The sequence below is a fragment of the Pelodiscus sinensis genome, chromosome 2 (assembly GCF_049634645.1).
Source record: "Pelodiscus sinensis isolate JC-2024 chromosome 2, ASM4963464v1, whole genome shotgun sequence".
In the NCBI taxonomy this organism is placed as follows: domain Eukaryota; kingdom Metazoa; phylum Chordata; order Testudines; family Trionychidae; genus Pelodiscus; species Pelodiscus sinensis.
In genome coordinates, this window is record NC_134712.1 from 189,137,839 (window position 1) to 189,160,311 (window position 22,473).

Genomic DNA, 22,473 nt, shown 5'->3' on the forward strand with positions numbered 1-22,473 from the left:
CTGTGACCCCTGACTGAGAAGGAGAAAGACACTCCCCTCACACGCCAGAGCCTGGGAGAAGGCAGCCTAGTAGAATTTGTGCCCCAGGAGGGCAGCAGTGGGGCTGGAGCACCAGCTCCCCAATGCTTGGGGCAGGGCATATCCAGGCAAGCCAAGGGTTGCATCTGGTCCCTGGGCCTGAGGTTCCTCACCCCTGCCGTAGGGTTCAGGCATGTCTCTATTAGTCTAAGCAGTACCTCATCTCCACTGTTATTTTTACTTGTGCTATCTGGGCGTATGGTGTCTGTATTTTACAATGGCACTGCAAGTGCAGATCTACCCACAGAAGACACTTCCGCCCCTTAAAATGTGCATTGCGAATGAAATACTGCAAGTCAGTTCAATGTACAAGAAAAAAAGAAGACAAAAACAAGAACACAGGAAAACCCTGCACAATTCAGCAGGGATTAATTTAAGAAGAATTGCTGGATAGAATGGGGAGAACATACATACACTGAGCTAACAGGGAATTTTTAATAAATTGCACTCAATGTGGTAGGAAAAAAAGTCTGCTTACATTTATGAATTTTTAAAAGGATCATTTAGGAAACTAGGTCACCAAAGTTTGGGCTCAATCTGTCTTCCCAGCAGGACAAGGAAGCCCATATAAATGTTGCAGTTTTCCCAACTGAGAATAAAGATCTTTTCTTAAAAACAGAAATATTAAAAGACACTGTTAACTTCAAAGTCACATGTTGCAAACAATAAGTTACTTTACCCTTTTTACTGATAAAAAGTTTGGCCACATCCTGCAGCTGGCTCCATACAGGCAGACCTCCACAGCCACTTAGAACCTCCCCATTGGAACGCATTTGCAGAAACAGAGCTTTATATCAGGGGTCTCAAACTCCCAGCCTGTGTGCCATCCACGCCCTGAGTGATTGCACAGTCCCCTAAGGGCCAGTACACTCTGCTTCTGCTGTGCTTCCAGTTGTAACAGGGAGTGTGGTGGGAGGGCACCCAACCACTGCTGTTGTGCTGCACTAAGCCACCCCCCGGTGATCCCTGAAGCCACGTCCTTGTGGATGGGATTCCATAGATGGAGAGAGCAAGACAATGGCGGGAAGGGGTGGGGATTGGGGGCCGGTAATGGTCAGGCCTCCCCCAGTCCACCAGGAGGCTCAGGCTGGATTGAGCAATCACTCCAGTTGGGCATGTCCCAGGGGCTGAGAGCATTAGACCCCTGCCTTACATTTTTAGAAGTGAAAGAATTTTCTAAGTCCTTGACACTCTCTATGCTCTTTCTTTATGTTTTGCATGTTTTATTCCAGCTTGGATAGTAAAGAATGGGACTTCCAAAAATGTTCAGCATTGCCAACCCTGCCAATGATTTCAGAGGAGCAGAGCTGGACTAATGCTAAGCACTAGAGCAGATTGGAAAAATGTCATTGGAACCATTTCCCATCTGTAAATACAGTTTCATTAAAGTTCATATTTAGTCCTAAAGAGAACAATTATCAATCGTGAAATCGTTTGTGAAAGAGAATTTCTGTCCTCTGCAAAGCTCTGCTAAGTACTTTTTAAAAATCCCACACTAAAAATAAGTTTTATCAGTCTCAATTTTCTTTATAGCCAATATCACTTTTCAGGTTCTTATTGCTCGATTCTGCAAACACATAAGTGCACCAGTAGCTTTCTGTACATGAGCAATCCCACTGTGTGCAAATCACAGAGAACAGAGGTCTTTCTGAGATCTTGGATTTATTTATTCTGGGGGAGGTACTTGGGAAAGAAATTTGTTTTTAGTTTAATTTAAAGGATTTTTAAAGTACAATGCTCAAACTTCATAGTACCACCAAAACACAAAATAGGAAGGTTATCCAGAAAGTATGACTTGCAAAAATACTTTTGTCTTGGGTAGAACAACATGTAAATTCAAATTACCTTCTAGTCTAATCCATGTAGCATGGCATTTAGTATTTAACATTAACATTCTTGTAAAAAAGCAAAACACAACAACTGGGGATCACTTTTAGCTTGGAAAGATTACTTTAAAAAATAATTTATTGCTGAACTTATCAAAGAAGATATAAAACAGAAGCATGGTAACTAAAGAGAGCTGAAGCCTAAAATATAGTTGCCATGAACAGCAACCCTGTAGTTCTGACTACCAACTTTTCCGCAATCTAGATGCAAGCTTTTCCGCAATCTAGACGCGCTTTTCCGCAAAAAAGCCCCGATCGCCATTTTCACGATAGGGGCTTTTTTGCGCAAAACAAAACTGAGCTGTCTACACTGCCCCTTTAGCGCAAAAGCTTTGCGTAAAAGGGACTTTTGCCCGAACGGGAGCAGCATAGTGTTTCCACAAGAAGCACTGATTTCAGATGGTAGGAAGTCAGTGTTCTTGCAGAAATTCAAGCAGCCAGTGTAGACAGCTGGCAAGTTTTTCCACAAAAGCAGCTGATTTTGCGGAAAAACTTGCCAGTCTAGATGCAGCCAAAATGTCTTGTAGCTGGAACTTAGCGCACAAGTTCTGAACATATTTTTAGTCATGCAAGTCGGGAGCAGATCCTGGTGAACAAAACTGAGTGCCTGAACAATGGCTTGAGCAAAGATGTGCTAAGTTTGAGACTGTGGACTAAATTGTCTTTTAAAACAACATTTGGCCAGGTTTCAGGTAAGGGAGCACAAAGAGAGCCTTTGTTTTAGCACTTACATCATTTCAAAACTGCTGGGGGGGGTTTATAAAAAATTAAGAGTTCTTCATTTAAACTTACTTGTGGGCCAAAGGACAAAATGGCCTGTTGGCACCACTTGGCACTGCGAGGAAGCAGTTCCATATCTGGGATGGCATCAGTGCCTTTCATATCCTGGATCAGTAAAACTCAGGCACATAGTAGAGGTGATGAGCATGAGCTTAAGAAGTGGGGTTGTAAAAAGATTGGCAAGACGGCTGATTCAGGCTGAAGTTGTGGCTTCTGTTTAGCAAGAGGCTGTTTGCTCAACATCTTGGCCAGAAGATGAGCACCATAGCTACTGCTGTCTAGAAGGAAGGAAGTTAAGAGATTAAAGCATGGAGGGAAAATCATGGTCTCCAGAATGCAGGCTGCGGATGTCCATAGGCCAGGTAAGACCAACCACCAGTCTGAGATAGTGGAGTATGACCATGCATGTTTATCTGCCCGATGATACCCCAAAATATACATACTTGTAAGTCCACCATGGCCCTTGGTCAATCCAGCAGCACTCGACCGGCTTGTTTTAACGGCACTGTCCATCCGATCATTCTTTGATGCGCCATCAGAACCCTCGCTGCTCCTACTGTTATAGCTGCTCTCAGAGGAGGAACTGTTTGGCGAAGACGGTACAGGTGAAGAGGATGACTGGAAACTGCTCTCTGAGCTCTCACTGTGACAAGAGGCTGGGCTAGATGCTGAGCTCGAGCTGATGTAAGCAATCACACCCCCTGGGGGAAGGGAAAGAAAAGAATGTAGTGATGACATAGCAAATGACTGTACACATCTTGCAAGTGATCCATTTCCTGAGCCAGCACCACCTCACACAGCATGCCATGTGTCCTTCAAACCCCTTCTTCCAAGCTCATTTTCTTCCATTAGCTCTCCAAGACTGACCTCCACTTCCACCTAATTTTCTCTTGCCCTCATATTTGACCTTCTAAAATGGAAAATAAGATTAGGGAGCATGAATGGGATCAACAGCAAGCCCAAGACGCTTGCATTTGACATGGTGGGTGATTGGGGGGGGAGTCAGTGGAAGGACTCAAAGCAGGGAGCATATAAACCCATCAAAACATGATCTCAGCAGCAGTGTTCTGAATGGAGTTTAGCATAGCAGGTGCAAACTGGACAGAGAGAAATGACTGGATCTTAAAGGAATTAAGGAGATAGAAGCAGAGGTCATCTATATTAGGGGAAAAAGACAAAAGTGAAAGATGACTCCCAAGATGCAGGCCTGAGATAGGGAGGAAGTCAACGATCTCCACAATAATGGAGAAAGGGGAAGGAGTGCGAAAGTAAGGAGTTCGGTCCTGGCCTGGTTTTGTCTTAAGTACAACTTGTGACATTAAAACTCTTTGTAGCCCATTTAAATATAGTTACTTCAGTTGCAGGGTTGCTCTTTATAAGGCACTGCACTTCCACCTCTGGGGAAGACTGTGTAGTCTTAAACTGCTGAGATACTTTTAGAGACAGCTGCTTATTGCTCTCTTTTAAGCATGGAAACTGATTTGGTTTTCCACAGGGTCCGTTCCCCAAGCTATATGCCAGTGGAAGGGCCTTGGAAGGGACACCAATGATTTTTTTCTTTTGAGAAACAAGTCAGCTGTCATTTCAAAGACCTGATATTTTAAAAGCCATATACAAAGTATTTGCTATTTCACACTGAAATTAGTAAGTGTAAAAGCTCACTGGCAAAAGCCCAGCTATTTAAAACCTGTGTTTAATTCCTCCTCTGTTCCTTCTGTATTGCTGTGGAAGATCCCTTCAGGTTATAACTCATTACATACTAGAATACGATCATACATATGCCTTAAGTCGCTAAGGCTTCAAAAGCTACAAATGACAAAGGAATGCTTGTTCAACAGATTAACTTCGTACAGCAGGTCCTGTGTCATACCGCCTTATGTTAATTATAGCATATTTGAGAATAAATGCTTCCACTCCATCCTATGCCAGTCTATTATATCTTGGTGTCAATTCCTAGAACACTGAATGATCCTATATACAATACAAATTGCAATACTTGGTACAAGAGCCAAAGACAGTAACTGAATTCCATTGCTTTTGTAAACTGAATTGAACCTCTTTGCATGGTTGTAGAAGCTTTACTGGACCTATTTTACTTTTTCACGGCTGAGAAAAACATTAAAATAAATTCAAACATAAATCTTCCATTCACCCTGTAAAGAGCTTTTATATTCTACCTAGTCCTAGGGATGTTAGATAGCAGGTATTTGAATAGTTGTGTAACCGCATGACATTTTTGTGGTTACACAACTATTTGGTAGTCCCCTTCGGGTGGGGCCAGCAGCCAATGTGCTCCTGATGCCACTCCTGGGGAGCCCCCTGCCATCCTGCGCTGCTGCCTCTGTGTCAGAGGCAGTAGTGCGGAGGGCCAGGCAGGAGCCAGTCTGCTAGGGGAGCCAATTTAAAAACCAGCCTCCTCGCAGACTGGCTGCCTGCTGTCCCACGCTGCTGCCTCTGATACAGAGGCAGCAGCGCAGGGTGGCAACAGCTCCTTTCTGTGGTGGGTCAAAGTTCTCCAAGGACAGAGACTGCCCCAAGGGATGCAGGGCAGCCTCTATCTACTGGGGAACTCAGACCCCCTTAGGGTATGTCTACACTACCCCGCTAGTTCAAACTAGCGGGGGTAATGTAGTCATCCGCAGTTGCAAATGAAGCCCGGGATTTGAATTTCCCGGGCTTCATTTGCATGAAGCCGGCCGGCGCCATTTTTAAATGCCGGCTAGTTCGAACCCCGTGCCGCGTGGCTACACGCGGCACGGAGTAGCTAGTTCGGATTAGGCTTATCCGAAGCCTAATCCGAACTAGCTACTCCGTGCCACGTGTAGCCGTGCGGCACGGGGTTCGAACTAGCCGGCATTTAAAAATAGTGCCGGCCGGCTTCATGCAAATGAAGCCTGGGAAATTCAAATCCCGGGCTTCATTTGCAACTGCGGATGACTACATTACCCCCGCTAGTTCGAACTAGCGGGGTAGTGTAGACATACCCCCAGACAGGGGCTGCTACTACAAGGCAGCCTCTTCACTGCGGCAGGGACAGAGGTTGTCCCATGGCAGCCTCCCCAGTCCCCTACTCCCACTGCTGCCTCTATCAGATAGAGGCAGCAGTGGTGGGGGAGGCTCGGCAGAGCTGGTGCTGGGAGGAACAGGCTTTTAATCCCTCTCCCCACCCCAGCACTGGCTCCTATTGCCCCCCCACTGTATCAGAGGCAGCAAGGGGGAGGCGATGTGAGTAGTCGACACGATTAATCGATAAGCCTAGGATTGTTAACATCCCTATCTAGTCCTTCAGCAAAACTTCGCTCAGGTGAAAGTCCTTATGAAGTGCTTACTTCAGTCCACACCTTACAGGGATTTCTCTTCAAGTCCTGAAATGCAAGGTTGGTATATTGTTTGAAATCATTCCTGTATGGGTATTATTACAGGCAGTCCCCGGGTTACGTACAAGATAGGGACTATAGGTTTGTTCTTAAGTTGAATCTGTATGTAAGTCGGAACTGGCGTCCAGATTCAGCCGCTGTTGAAACTGACCGCCAGTTCTGACTTACATACAGATTCAACTTAAGAAACCCAAGCGTCCCCAAGTCAGCTGCTGCTGAAACTGATCAGCGCTGATTCCAGGAAGCCTGGGGCAGAGCAACTCTGCCTCGGGCTTCCTTCCTGTAGTCAGCACTGGTCAGTTTCAGCAGCGACTGACTTGGGGACGCCTGGGGCAGAGCAGCTGGGGTACTGCTGGGTTGCTCCAGTAGCACTGCTCCTCGGCTCTACTGGACCAACCCAGCAGCATCCCAGCTGCTCTGCCCCAGGCGTCCTGATTCAGCCACTGCTGAAACTGACCAGCAGCGGCTGAATCAGGACGCCTGGGGCAGAGCAGCTCGGGTGCTGCCGGGTTGGTCCAGTAGTGCCCAGAGCGGCGCTGCGGGACCAACCGGCAGCGCCCCAGCTGCTCTGCCCCAGGGTCCGGCAACAAAAGCCTGGTCTGCTGGGGGGGGGGTACACTAGCTGCGCCGCCCCCCCAGCAGACCAAGGACACAGGGAGCAAAGCCACAGTGGCAGCGGGGTGCCGCGCCTCTGAGGCTTTGCTCTGGCAAAGCCTCAGAAGCGCGGGAACCCACCGCTGCTGCGGCTTCGCTCACGGTGCCCCTGGTCTGCTGGAGACGGTCTCCAGCAGACCAGGGGCACCGGGAGCAGCTTTTCTCACCCCGGAGGTCGAGGTGGCGGATCGCTGCCTGTGAGCTCCGGGGCGAGAAAGCCCCGCTCGTAAGTGCGGATCCGACATAAGTCGGATCCGCGTAAGTCGGGGACTGCCTGTATAAACTATATATACTACAATTATCAGATCATCCAGGCCTAAGTTTCCAATGCAGTGTGTGTGAGAGAGAGAGCTGGCTCTGGACTCAAGCCATGTTATCATAATGGAAGCTGAGTACCAGAGTCCTCTAAAGAGTCTGAACTCAATTATTACACAAGTCCCATATTAACCAGTGGGGGGACCCATACAGGGCTGGTCTATGCTTAAAATGTAGTTTGACACGAATATAGCAGTCAGGCCAGGCAAGGCAAGAGCATCCCCTCACCAGTTAACCAGTTACCCTAATAAGCATGCAGGTAAGGGGCATGCTTCATGGATATCTGGTTAACCCTTTACATTCTTAATGCCACTGTAGACATGGCCCAAGTGTCCTGCGATACACAGGACAGATCAGCATTTTCCATGGATGTCCTGCTCACCTGAGGTTAAGCCACGGGACTGAGTGAGCCCAAGCAGAGAAAGTGAAATGACAATCTGAGGAAACTTCCTTCCTTAATTATAGTGGGGAACACTAAGCAGCTGCCCCCACTACCATAGGAACTGCCACGTCTCTGCAAGTGAAAGAGAGAGACTCATCCTCACATTCTGTAGCAGTGGTTCCCAACCACTGGTCTGCGAACCACTGGGCTGTGGCATGCTGCAGCGGATAAGGGGAGTGAGGGGGAACAGAGATGTGTGAGGTGGGGGCAGCAGGAAGATGCAGGAGGCACTGACGGAAGGTAGGGAGGTTCAGGAAAGACTTATGGGACAGTTAGGTGCAGGCACCAGTTGCCCCTGAGGGTGGGGCTTCCCTACCCAGAAGCCAGAGGGGAATTTTTTCTCTGATTTTTTTCTAGCATTGTAGATATCTGCTAACTCTGATCCTTTACGACATGTGTGTACAGCTGTGACATAAGTTTTTCCGTTAAAAGTATTTGTGCAAGAGAGTGTCTATACTGGCATGTGCCTTTGCACAAAAGATTTGCTTTTGCGCAAAAGCATCCGTGCCAGTGCAGACACTCTCTTATGCAAGAAAGCTCCGATGGCCATTTTAGCCATCGGGCTTTCTTGCGCAAGAAATTAACGTTGCCTGTCTACACTGGCCCTCCTGCGCAAGAATACTTGCACAAGAGGGCTTATCCCTGAGCGGGAGCATCAGAATATTAGCGCAAAAACCACTGATTTTGTACATTACGAAGTCAGTGTTCTTGGGCAAATACTCGCAGCCAGTGTAGACAGGCGGCAAGAGTTTGCCCAAAATCAGTCGCTTTTGCACAAAATCAAGCCAGTCTAGATGCAGCCACTAGGTATATTACTTCTGTATATTAGGGACTTACTGGTTACCATTATATTCTTTGCTATTTGACTGCAAAGTACTAGGTTACATCTGCTTTAAGAAAAAAAAAATCTATACAGAAAACAGAACCAGAAGCAGCAGGTCCTGATATTGTTCCATACGAGTCAGTGCAGCAGACAAATTTCGTAATTTCGTAAAATAGAATTTGCTAACAGACCAAGCAATTTTATTTTATTCTAAACTGAACTATTGTGATGTGAAACTACTTCAGAATGCTCATTTTAGTCATATCTATAAAGGATTTAGAAAGAAATTAAGAATTCCAAATAATATACTACCGCCAGTACATATGTGAACATGTATTTGGAGCAAGAAGTTATGTAACTTATTAATGACTCCACTTCTATTTAAATTTCAGCAGAGGTTGTTTTTTGCAAAGATTTCAGCCTACCCAGATGCTATTTTCGTACCAATCTCTATTTTAGCCTTGCTGCAATATTTTCCTTTGATCTTTGTACCCCAAGTCATTAAAACTATTTTCATTGTTAAATTTTTACATCATAGAGAGGACTTTAGGCATGAGAAGGAAAGTTAACTGTTATGTCCTCGAAGAAAATGATGACATTTAGGTACAAGTAAAAGGGAACCCTCCCATTCTAGGGCAAAGAAACAGTCTTGAAAATAGCAAAACACATGATCAGCTCTAGCTGAAATAATTTCTAGATGCCAAGTCACGACAAGGGCTATTTAGCTGCTGGCACAGCAAATGCAACCTTCCAAAGTCAATTTAATTTTGTTAAATAAAGCACTGCCCAATCTTTTCTACTAGAGCCACAGGATGTGTTACATAATGAGCTGCTATTATATACAAAATAATAAAACCCAGCCTTTTCATTCAATTTATTGTTGGGAGGAGGCAGAAGCCACTGTGTCCTTACTTGGAAATTACTTTCTTGCTATTTTTGTAAAGCTAGAACTCCCCCGCCCTTCCTCAACCTTTTGATAAAGCTCAGACAGACATTCTAATTCACATACACTCAGGCGGGACCCAAGATCCTTTTGTGTAACATATAAGCTGGACGTGTCCAACCATCTGACTTGCTGGGCTCATTACGTGAGCACAGTCATCAGCGAAGGCGAGCCTGCCCCCCTCTTCCACCTGTTACAGCCCTGCTGTTGCAAGAGTGTGTCCACGTGAGAAGAATTTTAAACGTGTCTTCATTCCAATCACATGGGCAGGCACACGAATATAACATGCTATGCTCCAACGAGCTAGTGACGCTGTCGCCCTGGGGCCAACACTGTGCCAGGATGAATGGCCAGATATCTCAGTTTTATAGGGAACGTTCTGATATTTGGGACTTTGTCTTATATAAGCACCTATCTCCGTTCCCCCCCCCCATCCTGACTTTTCACTTACTGTCTCATTACCCTGCCTAGCTAGGGTTGCCAGATGGTTTCAACAAAAATACCAGACACACTTGCCATTACATCACAATCTACATTACAGCTTATTTAGAAAATACTGGACATTTATATTTTCTCAATGTGTTTCCCGAACAGAAAGCTCAAATACTGGACTGTCTGGTTCAAAACCGGACAGGTGGCAATCCTATGCCTAGCACTTTTACACAGTTTGGGGAAAGGGGGGGGGGGGCTAGAGACAGGTGGGAAAGCAGCACCTTGCTCCTGCCCCAGGCTCTGTTCCTGGCTCCCTGATCAACCACCCCAACACTGGCACACCAGACCCCTGTAATATAAACTGGGTGTACCTGAGAGGGCAGCACACACAGACCCCCCCCCCCACACACACACACACACACACACTCTGTAGGCATTCTAACCACGCCCTCCGTGTCCCAAGGTTCTAACCACGCCCCCGAAGGGAGACCCTTCCCCGACCCCTTCCCCGCCTGCAAGCGGTGCCTCCCGCTTCAGAAGGGTGAGGTAAGAACCACGAGCACCGGGGGGGGCGGGGTCAGAACGCTGAAAGCCCCGCCTCCCGGCCCTCCAGTGGGCGTGGTTAGAAGCGCCGCAGCGTTCGGGCCGCCTCTGCTCCACGTGTCCCTGCGCGCCCCCGTCCCGTCACCCCAGTGAATGTAGGTCACCAAAACAGCGTCCGCCTCACGTGTCGGCGCCGGCAGCCGCCCTGCTAGCCCGCCCCGGCCCTATTATGCAATCGTTGCGTCACGGCCCCGCACGGCCAATGAGCGGGCACGCAGCGCGGAACGTAAACAGAAGGCACACATGCCTCGGCAAGCGGGTCCATGTGAGGCAGGGCAGGCACCGGCCACTGCATCCGCAGGGAAGGGGGGGGGGAGCGGGTGTCAGCCGCAGCAAGCCAGGTCCCCCCAACAACAGCCACACAACTGGGGCCAGAGCAGCCGCAGGGCGGGGTGACACAAAACCCTCCACAGGCGGGGCGCAGCCCCCGCCCGGGCCAGCGGGAGCAACGGCGGGGTGGCTACTCTTCCGTGACAGTGACAGCCGCCCCCTCCCGGGCCCTCGTCCCCGGTCACCTCCCTGCCACTAACAGGCACTCACCCAGCCCACACTAACATGGGGATCGCTGGGCACGCACCCCCAGCTCCACAGAGCTCCCCAGTGACCATAACAGCACCCTCCCCCCAGCAACCCCCAGCGCCCCCTCCCCAGCGCCCCGCACTCGCAGCGCCCCCCTCCCCAGCGCCCCGCACTCGCAGCATCCTCCCCCCGCAGCGCCCCGCACTCGCAGCATCCTCCCCCCGCAGCGCCCCGCACTCGCAGCGCCCCCCTCCCCAGCGCCCCGCACTCGCAGCATCGTCCCCCCGCAGCGCCCCCCCAGCGCCCCGCACTCACAGCGCCCCCCCCAGCGCCCCGCACTCACAGCGCCCCCCCAGTGCCCCGCACTCGCAGCATCCTCCCCCCCAGCGCCCCGCACTCACAGCGCCCCCCCAGTGCCCCGCACTCACAGCGCCCCCCCCAGTGCCCCGCACTCGCAGCATCCTCCCCCCCAGCGCCCCGCACTCACAGCGCCCCCCCAGCGCCCCGCACTCACAGCGCCCCCCCCAGTGCCCCGCACTCGCAGCATCCTCCCCCCCCAGCGCCCCGCACTCACAGCGCCCCCCCAGTGCCCCGCACTCACAGCGCCCCCCCCAGTGCCCCGCACTCGCAGCATCCTCCCCCCCCAGCGCCCCGCACTCACAGCGCCCCCCCCAGTGCCCCGCACTCGCAGCATCCTCCCCCCCCCAGCGCCCCGCACTCACAGCGCCCCCCCCAGCGCCCCGCACTCGCAGCATCCTCCCCCCCCCAGCGCCCCGCACTCACAGCGCCCCCCCCAGCGCCCCGCACTCGCAGCATCCTCCCCCCCCCAGCGCCCCGCACTCGCATCCTGGCAAGAGTCTCTTACCTGCATTGACCTCCATAGTTTCCTCCCCCGACGAGATGGCACCGAGGACCCTGAAACTCCCGACTGGGGGATGTTCCGGCGGGCGCCGCGCTCTAACCCCCCGACTCTCCTCTGCTCCCTGCCACTGGCACGGCCGCAGTCCCTCTACATAAGTCCCCAGGCTCCCCGCCAGCCAGCCCAGTACCGCGGCTGTTTACTGCCGGGGGGGAGCGTCTTCCCCAGCCCTGGCTGTGCGTGTCTGCAAAGCAGCAGCAGCAAAAGAGCCTCGCCGGGGAGGTTTCCTGCTGCGCTGGCTCCTGCTGCTGCTGCTTTGCTCCTTGGCTTCCTCCCCTTTACAACAAAAGCTGTTGAGACAGAGAGTCACAGAGTGCGGCACTGACCATGTGACTCACCTCCACCTCCTCCCTCCCTGCGCGGGCCCCCTCTCCGCCCCCTAGGCGGGCAGCTCCTCCCCCTGCCGCTGCTCCCCTCCCCCCTTCCCTGACGCTACCCCTTTACCCAGTGACACACTTCCCTGCGGTCCCCACAGGAGGGGGGAGCGCAGGCTGGGAACACGTGCCTGGGTGGGGAGCACGTGCTTCTGTGGGGTGCACAGGCGCCAACAAAGGGGGGTGTCCGCTCCCCTCCCCCTCCAGCCATGACCGCCCCTCTCAGCGCGGCTGCGGGGGCTTCTTGCACTCCTGCTCGCCCCTTCCCCCGCGTGTTAGGTATGGTCACGGCGTGTGCTGGGGGGGGAAGGTCAGTACAGGGGGCGGCACCGGCAATCAGAGTGCTGGCAGCCGCGGGGGAGGAGAGAGCAGAATTGAGGGTGGACTCCACCCTTGCTGCCTGCTTGCACAACACACATCCAGAGCATCTGCCCCCTTCTCCCTGCCTGGGTGCAGCGGACTCTGCCCTTCCCCGTGACTAGTAAAGGAAATCTCATCCCTTGATTATAATTGAAAGAGCAGGGGATGTGTTCAAAGCACAGTCCCCGGTCATGGGTAAATAAATAGTGCTGGATCCTTTCCCTTCCTTTGCCTGTATCAGGTTGTCAAAATAGGCCCCAGTTGCACAGCAAATAGAGTCTCAATAAGCACATAGGTGTTGCAACCAGCAGGGTAGTACTCCATCACAAAAAAGCCTGTGTCCATGCACACACAATACGGTACTTGCACCTGAACAGGAAAGCTAAGTGCTATGTCATCTGCTACCATGTCACTACCCCCCACTGCCAGTGATAGCCCGTCAATACAGGCGACCGCCTAGGGCACCAAGATAAACTTCCATTGAGAGCTTTGGAGGTGGGGGGGGGGCGCCGATTGTGCGTTTCACCTAGGGCGCCAGTTGCCTGCAGCTCGTCTAGGGGTGCTCCTGCCCGCTGCAGTGCCCCAAAGTGAATAGCAAATGTGAATGCTGGGACTTCAAGAGTGCACTTACTTTTCCCAGTGCAATCCTTCCTGGTTCTCTCACCAGTTACATGTAGATTGATAAATCAGAAAAGGCTCATAAGTTATGTGACCCACCTACCCTAACATAAATCCACTTACTCCCTCCCCTTACTGCCACCACCCATTCGTCACTCCTGTTCTTTTTAGTAGTGAGGATCCTATGTGGTTGCATGGCCAGAAGGACCATGGGAAAGTGGACATCTGGGGGCTTGCCAGTGGTCAGGGAAGTCTGAGTCAGTCAGGCAGTACCACCTAGTGGCAACACTCTGGAGCAGTGCTGCGCAACCTTTTTTCATTTGCGCCCCCACCCCCTCAGGGGCCACCAAATTTGGTTGAGCAAAACAAATAAAAGGAAGTGGCCCTTTTAATTCTTGGGCCTACTCCCCCACCCCCACCACGTGTATGTCGGGCGCCAAGCTGGGAAGCCAGGAAAAGCAGCTGGCCGGATCCAAGTGCTGCGACCCCCCATGGGTTGCGCACCGTCTGGAGTATGTTATGGCAAGAGTCAGTGGCCAGGAGGTAGGGGAACTCAGGCTCTCCCTGCTCTACTGGGATCCCATCCAGGACCCAAAGAACAATCATTCAAAACCCTTGACTAAGGAGATTGGTGCCCCTATGCCTGCTCCATGGGCCACTTCCTATCCCAGCTTTGGAACCTCTGCTGATGCCTCTAGTCTGTCTTGGAGTCCTCCTTGGAGTTCTCTGAGGCCACTCTTTAGAAGGTCTCCTCTTATCTATGGTCATTTGTCATCCACAGTTCTCTTGTCTGAAGGGTTTGCTATGGCTTGAATGTAGGGTCTGGTCCTGGCCTAGTGATCCCTTGATATCGTCTCTGCAGAAAGCTATAACACCCAGCTGCTCTTCTGCTCTGCCTGGGAGAGTGAGCTGAGCTGCTCCCTGTTGAACTCTTTTTGGGTACCAGCAGTTGTCACAATGCCTTGTGAGTTTGGGGATCCTTCGTCACTTGGTGCAACCACTCACTTTAGAGCTAAAAGTGGGAGCCCCTGCTTGATCTGTTGGGTGCTATCCTCTTGCCCTATCTGCTCCCAAGCGCAAATCAGTATTTGATTCTCCCTTTGTTTCTGCATGAAGTTCCCATTTTCCAATATCCGGTCATGGTTTACCTCCCCTGGGCTAGCAGGATGCTGAGTCAGCTTTCTTGCCTGACTTTTACCATACTATGGATAAGTGACGAAGAGTCCTGTGGCACCTTATAGACTAACAGATTTATTGGAACATAAGCTTTTGTGGGCAAAAACCCTCACAGTTAGTTTCGGTGGGGTGATTTCTGCTCCAGGAGCTCCCCAAACCACTTCTAGGTACACCCCAACATCAGAGGGTAGACCAAGGTGGCTGTAGGCCTGCCAACAGAGGGCAGGGACAAAAGGAACAACTGCCCTGGGGCCCAGTGATTCAAAGGCTCCCAGGGTTCCCACCGCCACTGCTGTAGCATCTTTGAATCGTCAGTGGAGCCTCACGCAGGGCACTGCAGAGCCCAAGGGGTGCACTCCAGATGGCATTGGGGGGGATGCAGTCTGGACGCTGTTGAAGGTCAGCTACCCTGACCCCGGCCCTGCTCCTTCTAACTGAGGTTTTGCCCCTTATGGGAGAGCAGAACTAGCCCCTCCACACCATGCCCCAAGGACCTGAAAGTCTGTCAGCTCACCTGGATATTGCTATGGCAACTCACCAAGTTTCAGTATGGGCCTCTATTTCCAGTCACTAAGTAGGGCCACACATCACTGTGAATACAGTGGAGATAGGAGCACCCATCATGTCAGAGGAATCTACGAGATGTATCCAGATAATGGCTACATCTGCAATCCCTTAGGCCCATTGCTTGGATGCCGTTAACCCATATTGGCAGCAGAAGCTTGGATGGGCTTTTTTCCAATCTCAGGGGCCTACCGTCCATGCCTGTTCATAATTACAGCCCATGAAGGAGCACTCTTGCCTGAAGTATCTCTTGCCCATCTTCGAAGCACGGACTCTTTGACATCACGGTTGTCTGTCTCATTTCTTGGGGAATGGCCTTCTGGATGGGATATATTCCCCTCTCAGGGACCACAGGCCTCCTCCCATTCCACTTTTGCAGTCAGATTATGCCCTCCAGCTAGGAGCACTTCTTACAGTGTCAGCTGATTTAGTGGGTCTCGATCTTGATCTATGGCGCCTCCGCTAAGGGGTAGAGTCTTGTTTCCAGGGATACAGGACTTCCGTTTTGTTGAGGCCAGATCCTTGTTGGACATGTAGTTCACAGTGAGGGTCATGGTCTCTGACAGGATTGATGTCTGTGGCACCTCACCCACTCATTTCCTCTGCCTGGAAGAATCTGTGTGAATGGCACTAATACGATCACTTCTGCGCTTTGCACTCTGGTCTGCTTTTCCAGCATTGGTCCCACACAAACATTGAGCCACTACCCAAGGTTGAGCTCTTGGTAGGCATCTCTGCTGGCAAAGCCTCTGACAGAAAATCTCAGGGAGGATACCTGGGGAGTCAAGTATGCCACTTTTTACTTTGGCCTACTCCAGTACCTCAACCGGGCCCAAGCATTGATATACAGCTTACTCAGGGAAGGTCAGGTGTGGAGCCCACTGTTCTAATGACCAACATGCCACAGTAGCCATCTGTTCAAAAGGCACTAGAAAGGCCTTGAGGTCATCTGCAAGGCCCATTTTCATGAGCCATATGGACATCCTGGCAGGTGGAGCCATCTCCTACACACCTGGGCATTATAGCATTGGATGCCACTACTGCCTGGCTCAGGCACTCTCGTTGTGCCTGGTGTTGAGCCAGCTGTTGCTGGTATTGTTGCTATTGGCCACTGCTGTTGTTGCTGGGTTGCAATCTCTTGCAATGTCTTCCCTTGTTGTTGCTGGTTCTTTTGCATCCATTTCAGCAATTTTTCCACATCCATGATTCTCTTTACAGTTGTTCCCTCACTATTACAGTAGTCCTTTAAACAAGTCTCGGGACATTACCACATTCTATACATGTCATGGGTGGGGTTGAATCCAAGGCCAGCAATACCATATAGTGGTGATGCCCCAGACTGTGTCACCCAGTGGTGAGATTCAATGGCTGTTTACCTAGTGGCTGGATTCAGTAGCTGTACCAGCTAGTGGTGAGAGTCAGTGGTTGGGGTAGAACTCAGCCTTCCTTGCTCCACTGGGTCCCCAAAGAAACAATCATACAAAATGTGCATTCTCGAGATTGTTGTCCCGAGAGCTGCTCCCTGGTCCACTTGCTATTCCAGCTTTGGATCCTCTGTGGTACTACTAGTCTGCCTTCAGTTCCCCTTGGAGTTCTCTCAGATCACTCCCCAGTCTGTCTCCTTCTATCTGAAGCTGGTTGTTGTCCTTAACCTGTTGTCCCCTATGGCTGAATGGTCTGCTGCAGCTCGACTGTAGGGTCTGATCCTGCCTTTGGGAGCGCTGGCAGCTTCTCTGCAGGAGGCTGCAACATCCAACTGCTCTCCTGCCCTGTCTGCGTAGACTGAGCTGAGCTGCTCCCTTTTGAATTCTGCGTGCACTGTGAGCATGCCTAGCAAGGGTAGCGGGGGGTTGCTTTGTGTCCTGAGCAACCCCTTACCCCTTTCTTTACCAGTGTGGGATTCATATACCCCATCCTAGCATTGTGCTCATTGCTAAATCTGGACTGCTACCATCACTGGTTTGTAGAGGAACATTAAAGAAAGAAAGAAACCTTTACTTCAACCACAAATCTGCACAAGAAAAAAGCAGAGATACAGAAAAAATTTAAACTTACAAGAATATACAGCAGAGTAAATGAATTAAAAGAATAAAATTAAGCCCCTTACCTCCTGGACTTCCAGGATCCCAGAAGTGGTGAAGGAGAAGGAAGGATTATGGCTGTATCATTATAATATAGTCTGGCCTTGAAGGCCTATATCTAGTCTGAAAAGAGAGTGAGATGGGAGCTCTTAATTTTCTGCCAGGGCATCTGCAAATGTGAGTACATAAGCCTGACCCTCATGATGAAGGTGTGGATCCTCGTGCAGGACAGAACCTTTCAAAGCAGGCAACAGAGCAAGCCAAAAATGGGAACAGATGCAAAAAATCAGTCTATACCACGGACAGTATGTATTTCTCTGGGGAACTGCTTGTAACAGGAATTGTGGGATAGATGCAATGCTTTCAGGAAGTGCTTTATGTGGTTATAGCACACCCAAAATACTTTAATGTAGGTGTTCTGCATGGTTGCAGATAGCACAAGTCCAATCACATTGATGCAGTTTTCTACTATGGATAGGGCCCTACCAAATTCATGGTCCATGTTCATATATTTCACAGTCATAGCATTTTTAAAAATTTAAAATTTCAGTTTCATATATTTAAATCTTAAATTTCACCATATTGTAACAATGCACGAATAAGTATTTGAAAATGGAAAAATATAAACGTAAAATCTTTTAGTTAACAAAAGCAGGTTAAGGAAAAAGTTCTGGTTTCAAATGTCATTAATTGTCTGATAGTAACTCAAAAACTGTTGTGAAAAAATGAGCATTAACACATCACACTCTTTACTAACTGAGTCATTGGTGAATGTGAGCATGAAGAAATCTGCAACTATGTCTTTCATGATTCCATGTCTGCACTGAAAACACGTCTGTATTTAGACACCTACCACCGCACCCACAGAGTTCATTGGTGGCCGAGTTAGCCTTGAAAGATGCGGGATTCTGCCTTCCACTGAATTACAAAACAGTAGTACAGACAAAGTACATACAGTCTTTTTCTTTCACGATATTTTTATAAGCAAGAATTTCCACCCTACAAGACTTATCAAAGCTAGGAACTGCATCAAGGAAGGTTAAATCCACCATCAACAGACATATTTGTGCAGGGTCAAAAATATGCACAGCTTTTAGGAAACCTACTGCAGGTTGTGGAAACTTTTGAGGGTTTTTTTCTTCATTGCTTAACTTTTCCCCATACTAGTAATATTGTTTGAACTTCTTTGCCATGCAAGAAAACGCCTGCTGATACCTGGCATTTAACTCAGCATTATCAGAGTGATTTTCATTTGACTGCACTTCAACCCAGAACTGTACCTCTATTACTTTGTTGTAAGCTTCATGGATTGTGTCATGTCAGGATTTGAACCAAGTGATTAAATCCATCATCCTGTCGTATTCTTGGCAAAAAAACTGAAGTTCCTCATTCAGCTGATCATCATTTAGAGGAGTAGAAAACTCTGTTAAAATCTACATTTTCTATGCCAGTGCTGACTGTTCTGAGATAAACTCTGAATAGTAGTTCAGGTGAGCTGCATGGTGTGGCACAGCCAGAAATCAGAAATCTAAACAAGTAATTACTGGCTCTGGGGGAAGTACAATTGGCTGTTCTCCTATTTCGGTCATTTGAATTGTGTTTGCAACGTTCTGTCTCTATCAAAGCTTATGTCTAGGGCAGTGTTTAAAGATCTTTGTATGTAGCTGACCAGTTTATCACATCTCCACAGCTCACTGACAAGAGAAATTACATCTGGAGAGCAGATTTGGGAGATTTCATCCCTTATGAAAGCATATACTTTGTCAAAGTCTACACTGTATTTTGAAACGGTTTTAATTATTACTTGAGAAACAGTATTGTAGTTAAGAGCATCCATGTGAACACAGTTGGTGGGCACTGTTGTTGGCTTTTCTGCTGAACATCTTCAGCCTTGTCAGAAATAAAATCAAACAGAACATGCAGTGCATAGTTGTCTTTCTCATCAATCAACTAATTTATAATAATTGCAAAAGATTAACATGAGTTAGAGTCTTCCTCGCCTCAAAATGTATAGCAGAAACCTTTAGAAGGTAGTCCTTTTGTAGCTTATTCACATTTGGTGAGCCACCCACATTTTGTATGTTCCATGGAATGAATTCGCACAACTTTGGGTAATCAGGTTTTTCCATTGATCGATGCATCTACAAGTGCCTTATACCTAAGTGATGGGTCTTCTAAAAAAGAGATTAATTTTTTTAATCTTTTCATTTCTCATCAATGCGATATTTGCAGCCCTCTTTCTTCTTCAATGGTTTTCTTAGTTTAAGCATCACTGAACCACAGTGCAGGACAATGTAGCACTTTAAAGACTAACAAGATGGTTTATTAGATGATGAGCTTTCGTGGGCCAGACCCAGTGTGTGATCTAACAAAACATTGCAGCTTGTAAAACAGTTTGCCACCATCAGAATGTGAAATTTGGCTTCCAAATTCTTTCAGACAATCTTCTTCAGTAATGACTATGCACATTTTTATTGATTTTGGACACTCACTTTAAAATAATTTCACTTGTCTTACAGGAGGCTCCCAATTGACTTCACTACAATACAAAACATTGTGAATGCCCAAATCTATCAATCACTAAGTTGAGCCACAAGTGTTATTTGTTGCTGTAAAGTGTCAAACAATAAATCCTATCAAGTTCACAACTTTTCTGTTTTTTATACTGAAACATGCTAATAATCACAACTGGAATCTGTAATGGTACATACAACTGCATTGGATTTCACTGATGTGTAAAAGTACACAAAAGACCAGATTTTACAGGGGCAACCAGATTTTATGGTCTGTGACATGGTTTTCATGGCTGTGAATTTGGTAGGGTCCTAACTGTAAATAAGGCTATGGAAGAAAAAAACAACAACCGCCAAAACTTCTAACATGCTAATTTTAATATAAGATTAATCAGCTTCTGGCAATAACGGGATCTAATACAACTGATCTATACTCACGATTGCTTTCCTCAATTAATCGTGTAGCTTAGGGTTAGTGTCCCATTGTAGACAACAGGAATCTTTCTATTGAGTCCAATGGGCTTTGGGTCAGTCCCTGCAAGAGCACTTGTACTGCTTGTTTTCTTAGGCTATGTCTACACTGCGGGAGTTTTCCAGGATACCAGATACCGCTGTGTCCAAGGAACGCATTTGCTCTTCCACTTTTTTTCACGGAAAAGCAAATGCATGCTTTCGGGGTGCCCTGTATTCCTTGTTTCATGAGGAATAAGGGCTCCACCGAAAGAGAAGGCTTTTCTGCCATTTGGCCCCATCTAGACGGGGCCAAATGGCAGAAAAGCCTCTTCCAGAGAAACAATTGGAAAAAGCTACGCAAATTGCAGAGAGCAGTTTGCATAGCTTTTTCCAATAAAACCCGATAGTGTAGAACTAGCCTTATTCTCTGAGGCTATGTCTACGCTGGCATGATTTTCTGGAAATGCTTTTAACGGAAAAGTTTTCCGTTAAAAGCATTTTCAGAAAAGCGCGTCTAGATTGTCAGGACACTTTTCTGCAAAAGTACTTTTTGCGGAAAAGCGTCCGTGGCCAATCTAGACGCGCTTTTCTGCAAAAAAGCCCCGATCGCCATTTTCACGATCGGGGCTTTTTTGCGGAAAACAAATCTCTGCTGTCTACACTGGCCCTTTTGTGCAAAAGTTTTTTGGAAAAAGACTTTTGCCCGAACGGGAGCAGCATAGTATTTCCGCAGAAGCACTGACAATCTTCCATGAGATCATCAGTGCTTTTGCGGAAATTCAAGCGGCCAGTGTAGACAGCTGGCAAGTTTTTCCAGAAAAGCAACTGCTTTTCCAGAAAAAGTGGCCAGTCTAGACACAGCCTAATTGTATTTAGAAGCCTTTCTAATTTTTGTTGCACATTATCTTCTTATTGAAGTAAAACCTTAATAATGAGGTCCCATTTCTCTTTTACCTGCCACTGCATCCCTGTATGTATCCAGAACATTTTAGGAAGAAGTTTGAGATAAATATAGAATATGAGTATTCTAATAGGAATTATAACTCAAAAATAGCCCTTTTGATAGTCCCTTTAGTCCCATATCTATGTCTCACAGTGCTCAGTACCAGATGCTTCTCAGGAAGGTATAAAATCCTTTACTGGATAGTTTATATTTGTCTGTAACATTCTGAGTTTCCCGGACCTGAAGAAGAGCTGTGTGTAAGCTCAAAAGCTTGACTCTCTAACCAACAGATCTGTATCCAGTAAAAGATATTGCCTCAGCAGAGTTTAAGAACATAAGATCAGCCATATTGGATTAGACTAAAGATGCATCTAGCCCAGTATCCTGTCTTCTGACAGTGGCCAATGCCAGATGCCCAGCGAACATAAACAGATAATCATCAGCCATCACCTATCACTAGAGACAACATCCCTGCCCATCCTTGCTAATAGTCATTATGTTATATGAACTTATTTGGTTCTATTTTGATCCCTATTATAGTCTTGGCTTTCACAACATCTGTGAGCAAAGAGTTCCACATGTTGACTGTGCATTATGTGAAGAAATACTTCCTTTTGTTTTTTTAAACCTGTTGCCTATTAATTTCATTTGATGACTCCTTGTTTTTCTGTTATGAGGAGTAGTTAACACTTTCTTATTTACTTTACAGTCATGTTTTTATAGATATCTATCATACAGAATCATAGAACATTAGATCTAGCAGGGGCCTCAAGAGATCATCAAGTCCAGTCCCCTGCCCTCACGGCAGGACCAAGCATTGCCTAGATCATCCCTGATAGATGTCTATCCAACCTCCTCTTAAATATGTCCAGTGATGGAGATTATCCAGTGATAGAGTTATGCTCCTTTGTTATCTCTTTTCCAAGCTGAAAAATCCCTGTTTTATTAATCTCTCCTCATATGGAAGCTATTGCATACACCTAATCATTTTTGCTGCTCTTTCCTGAAACTTTTCATATTCCAATATATCTTTTCTGAGATGGCGCAACCATTCCTGCATGCAGTATTCAAGATGTGGGTGTACCATGAATTTATACAGCAGCAATATGATATTTTCTGTCTTATTCTCTAGCCCTTCTTTAATGATTCCCAACATTCTGTTCACTTTTTTGACTGCTGCTGCACAGCGAGTAGATGTTTTTAGAGAACTATCCATAATGACCACAATAACTCTTTCCTGGGTGACAATAGTGAATTTAGACACCATCATTTTATATGTATAATTGAGATTGTTTTCCAATATGCATTACTTTGCATTTATCATTATCAACATTAAATTTCATCTGCCATTTTGTTGCCCAGTGATCCAGTTTTGTGAGCTCTTCGCAGTCTTTTGTAGCTCTTCGCAGTCTGCTTGTGGCGTAACTATCTTGGGTAGTTTTGTATCATATGCAAATTTTACCAATTTACTATTTACCCCTTTTTGCCAGATCACTTATGAATAGATCCTTGGAGGACACTACTATTTACCTCTCTCCAGTCTGAAACCTGACCATTTATTCCTACCTTTTGTCCTATCTTTTAACCCATTAACAATCCATGGGACTACCTTTCCTTTTA

At 47.8% G+C, this 22,473-nt stretch overlaps 1 protein-coding gene across 7 annotated transcripts in view; it reads right to left on the reverse strand.

Moving 5' to 3' along the window:
* The window catches only part of NR1D2 (nuclear receptor subfamily 1 group D member 2), a 29,872-nt gene extending 17,760 nt beyond the window's left edge, over window positions 1-12,112 (reverse strand). For 2 of the 7 annotated variants that reach the window (XM_075922053.1, XM_075922052.1), the window contains exons 1-2: window positions 11,718-12,112; window positions 3,188-3,445 (exon numbers count right to left, since the gene is read on the reverse strand). In XM_075922053.1, coding sequence (XP_075778168.1) covers window positions 3,188-3,445; window positions 11,718-11,733 — 274 coding nt within the window. In that variant the 5' untranslated portion in view covers window positions 11,734-12,112. Of the gene's footprint in view, window positions 1-556; window positions 687-2,756; window positions 3,023-3,187; window positions 3,446-11,717 lie in introns of those variants that run through there. The other 5 variants (XM_014579145.3, XM_075922051.1, XM_075922055.1 and 2 more) reach the window with 5 other exon arrangements.
* Between the last annotated feature and the right edge of the window lie 10,361 nt (window positions 12,113-22,473).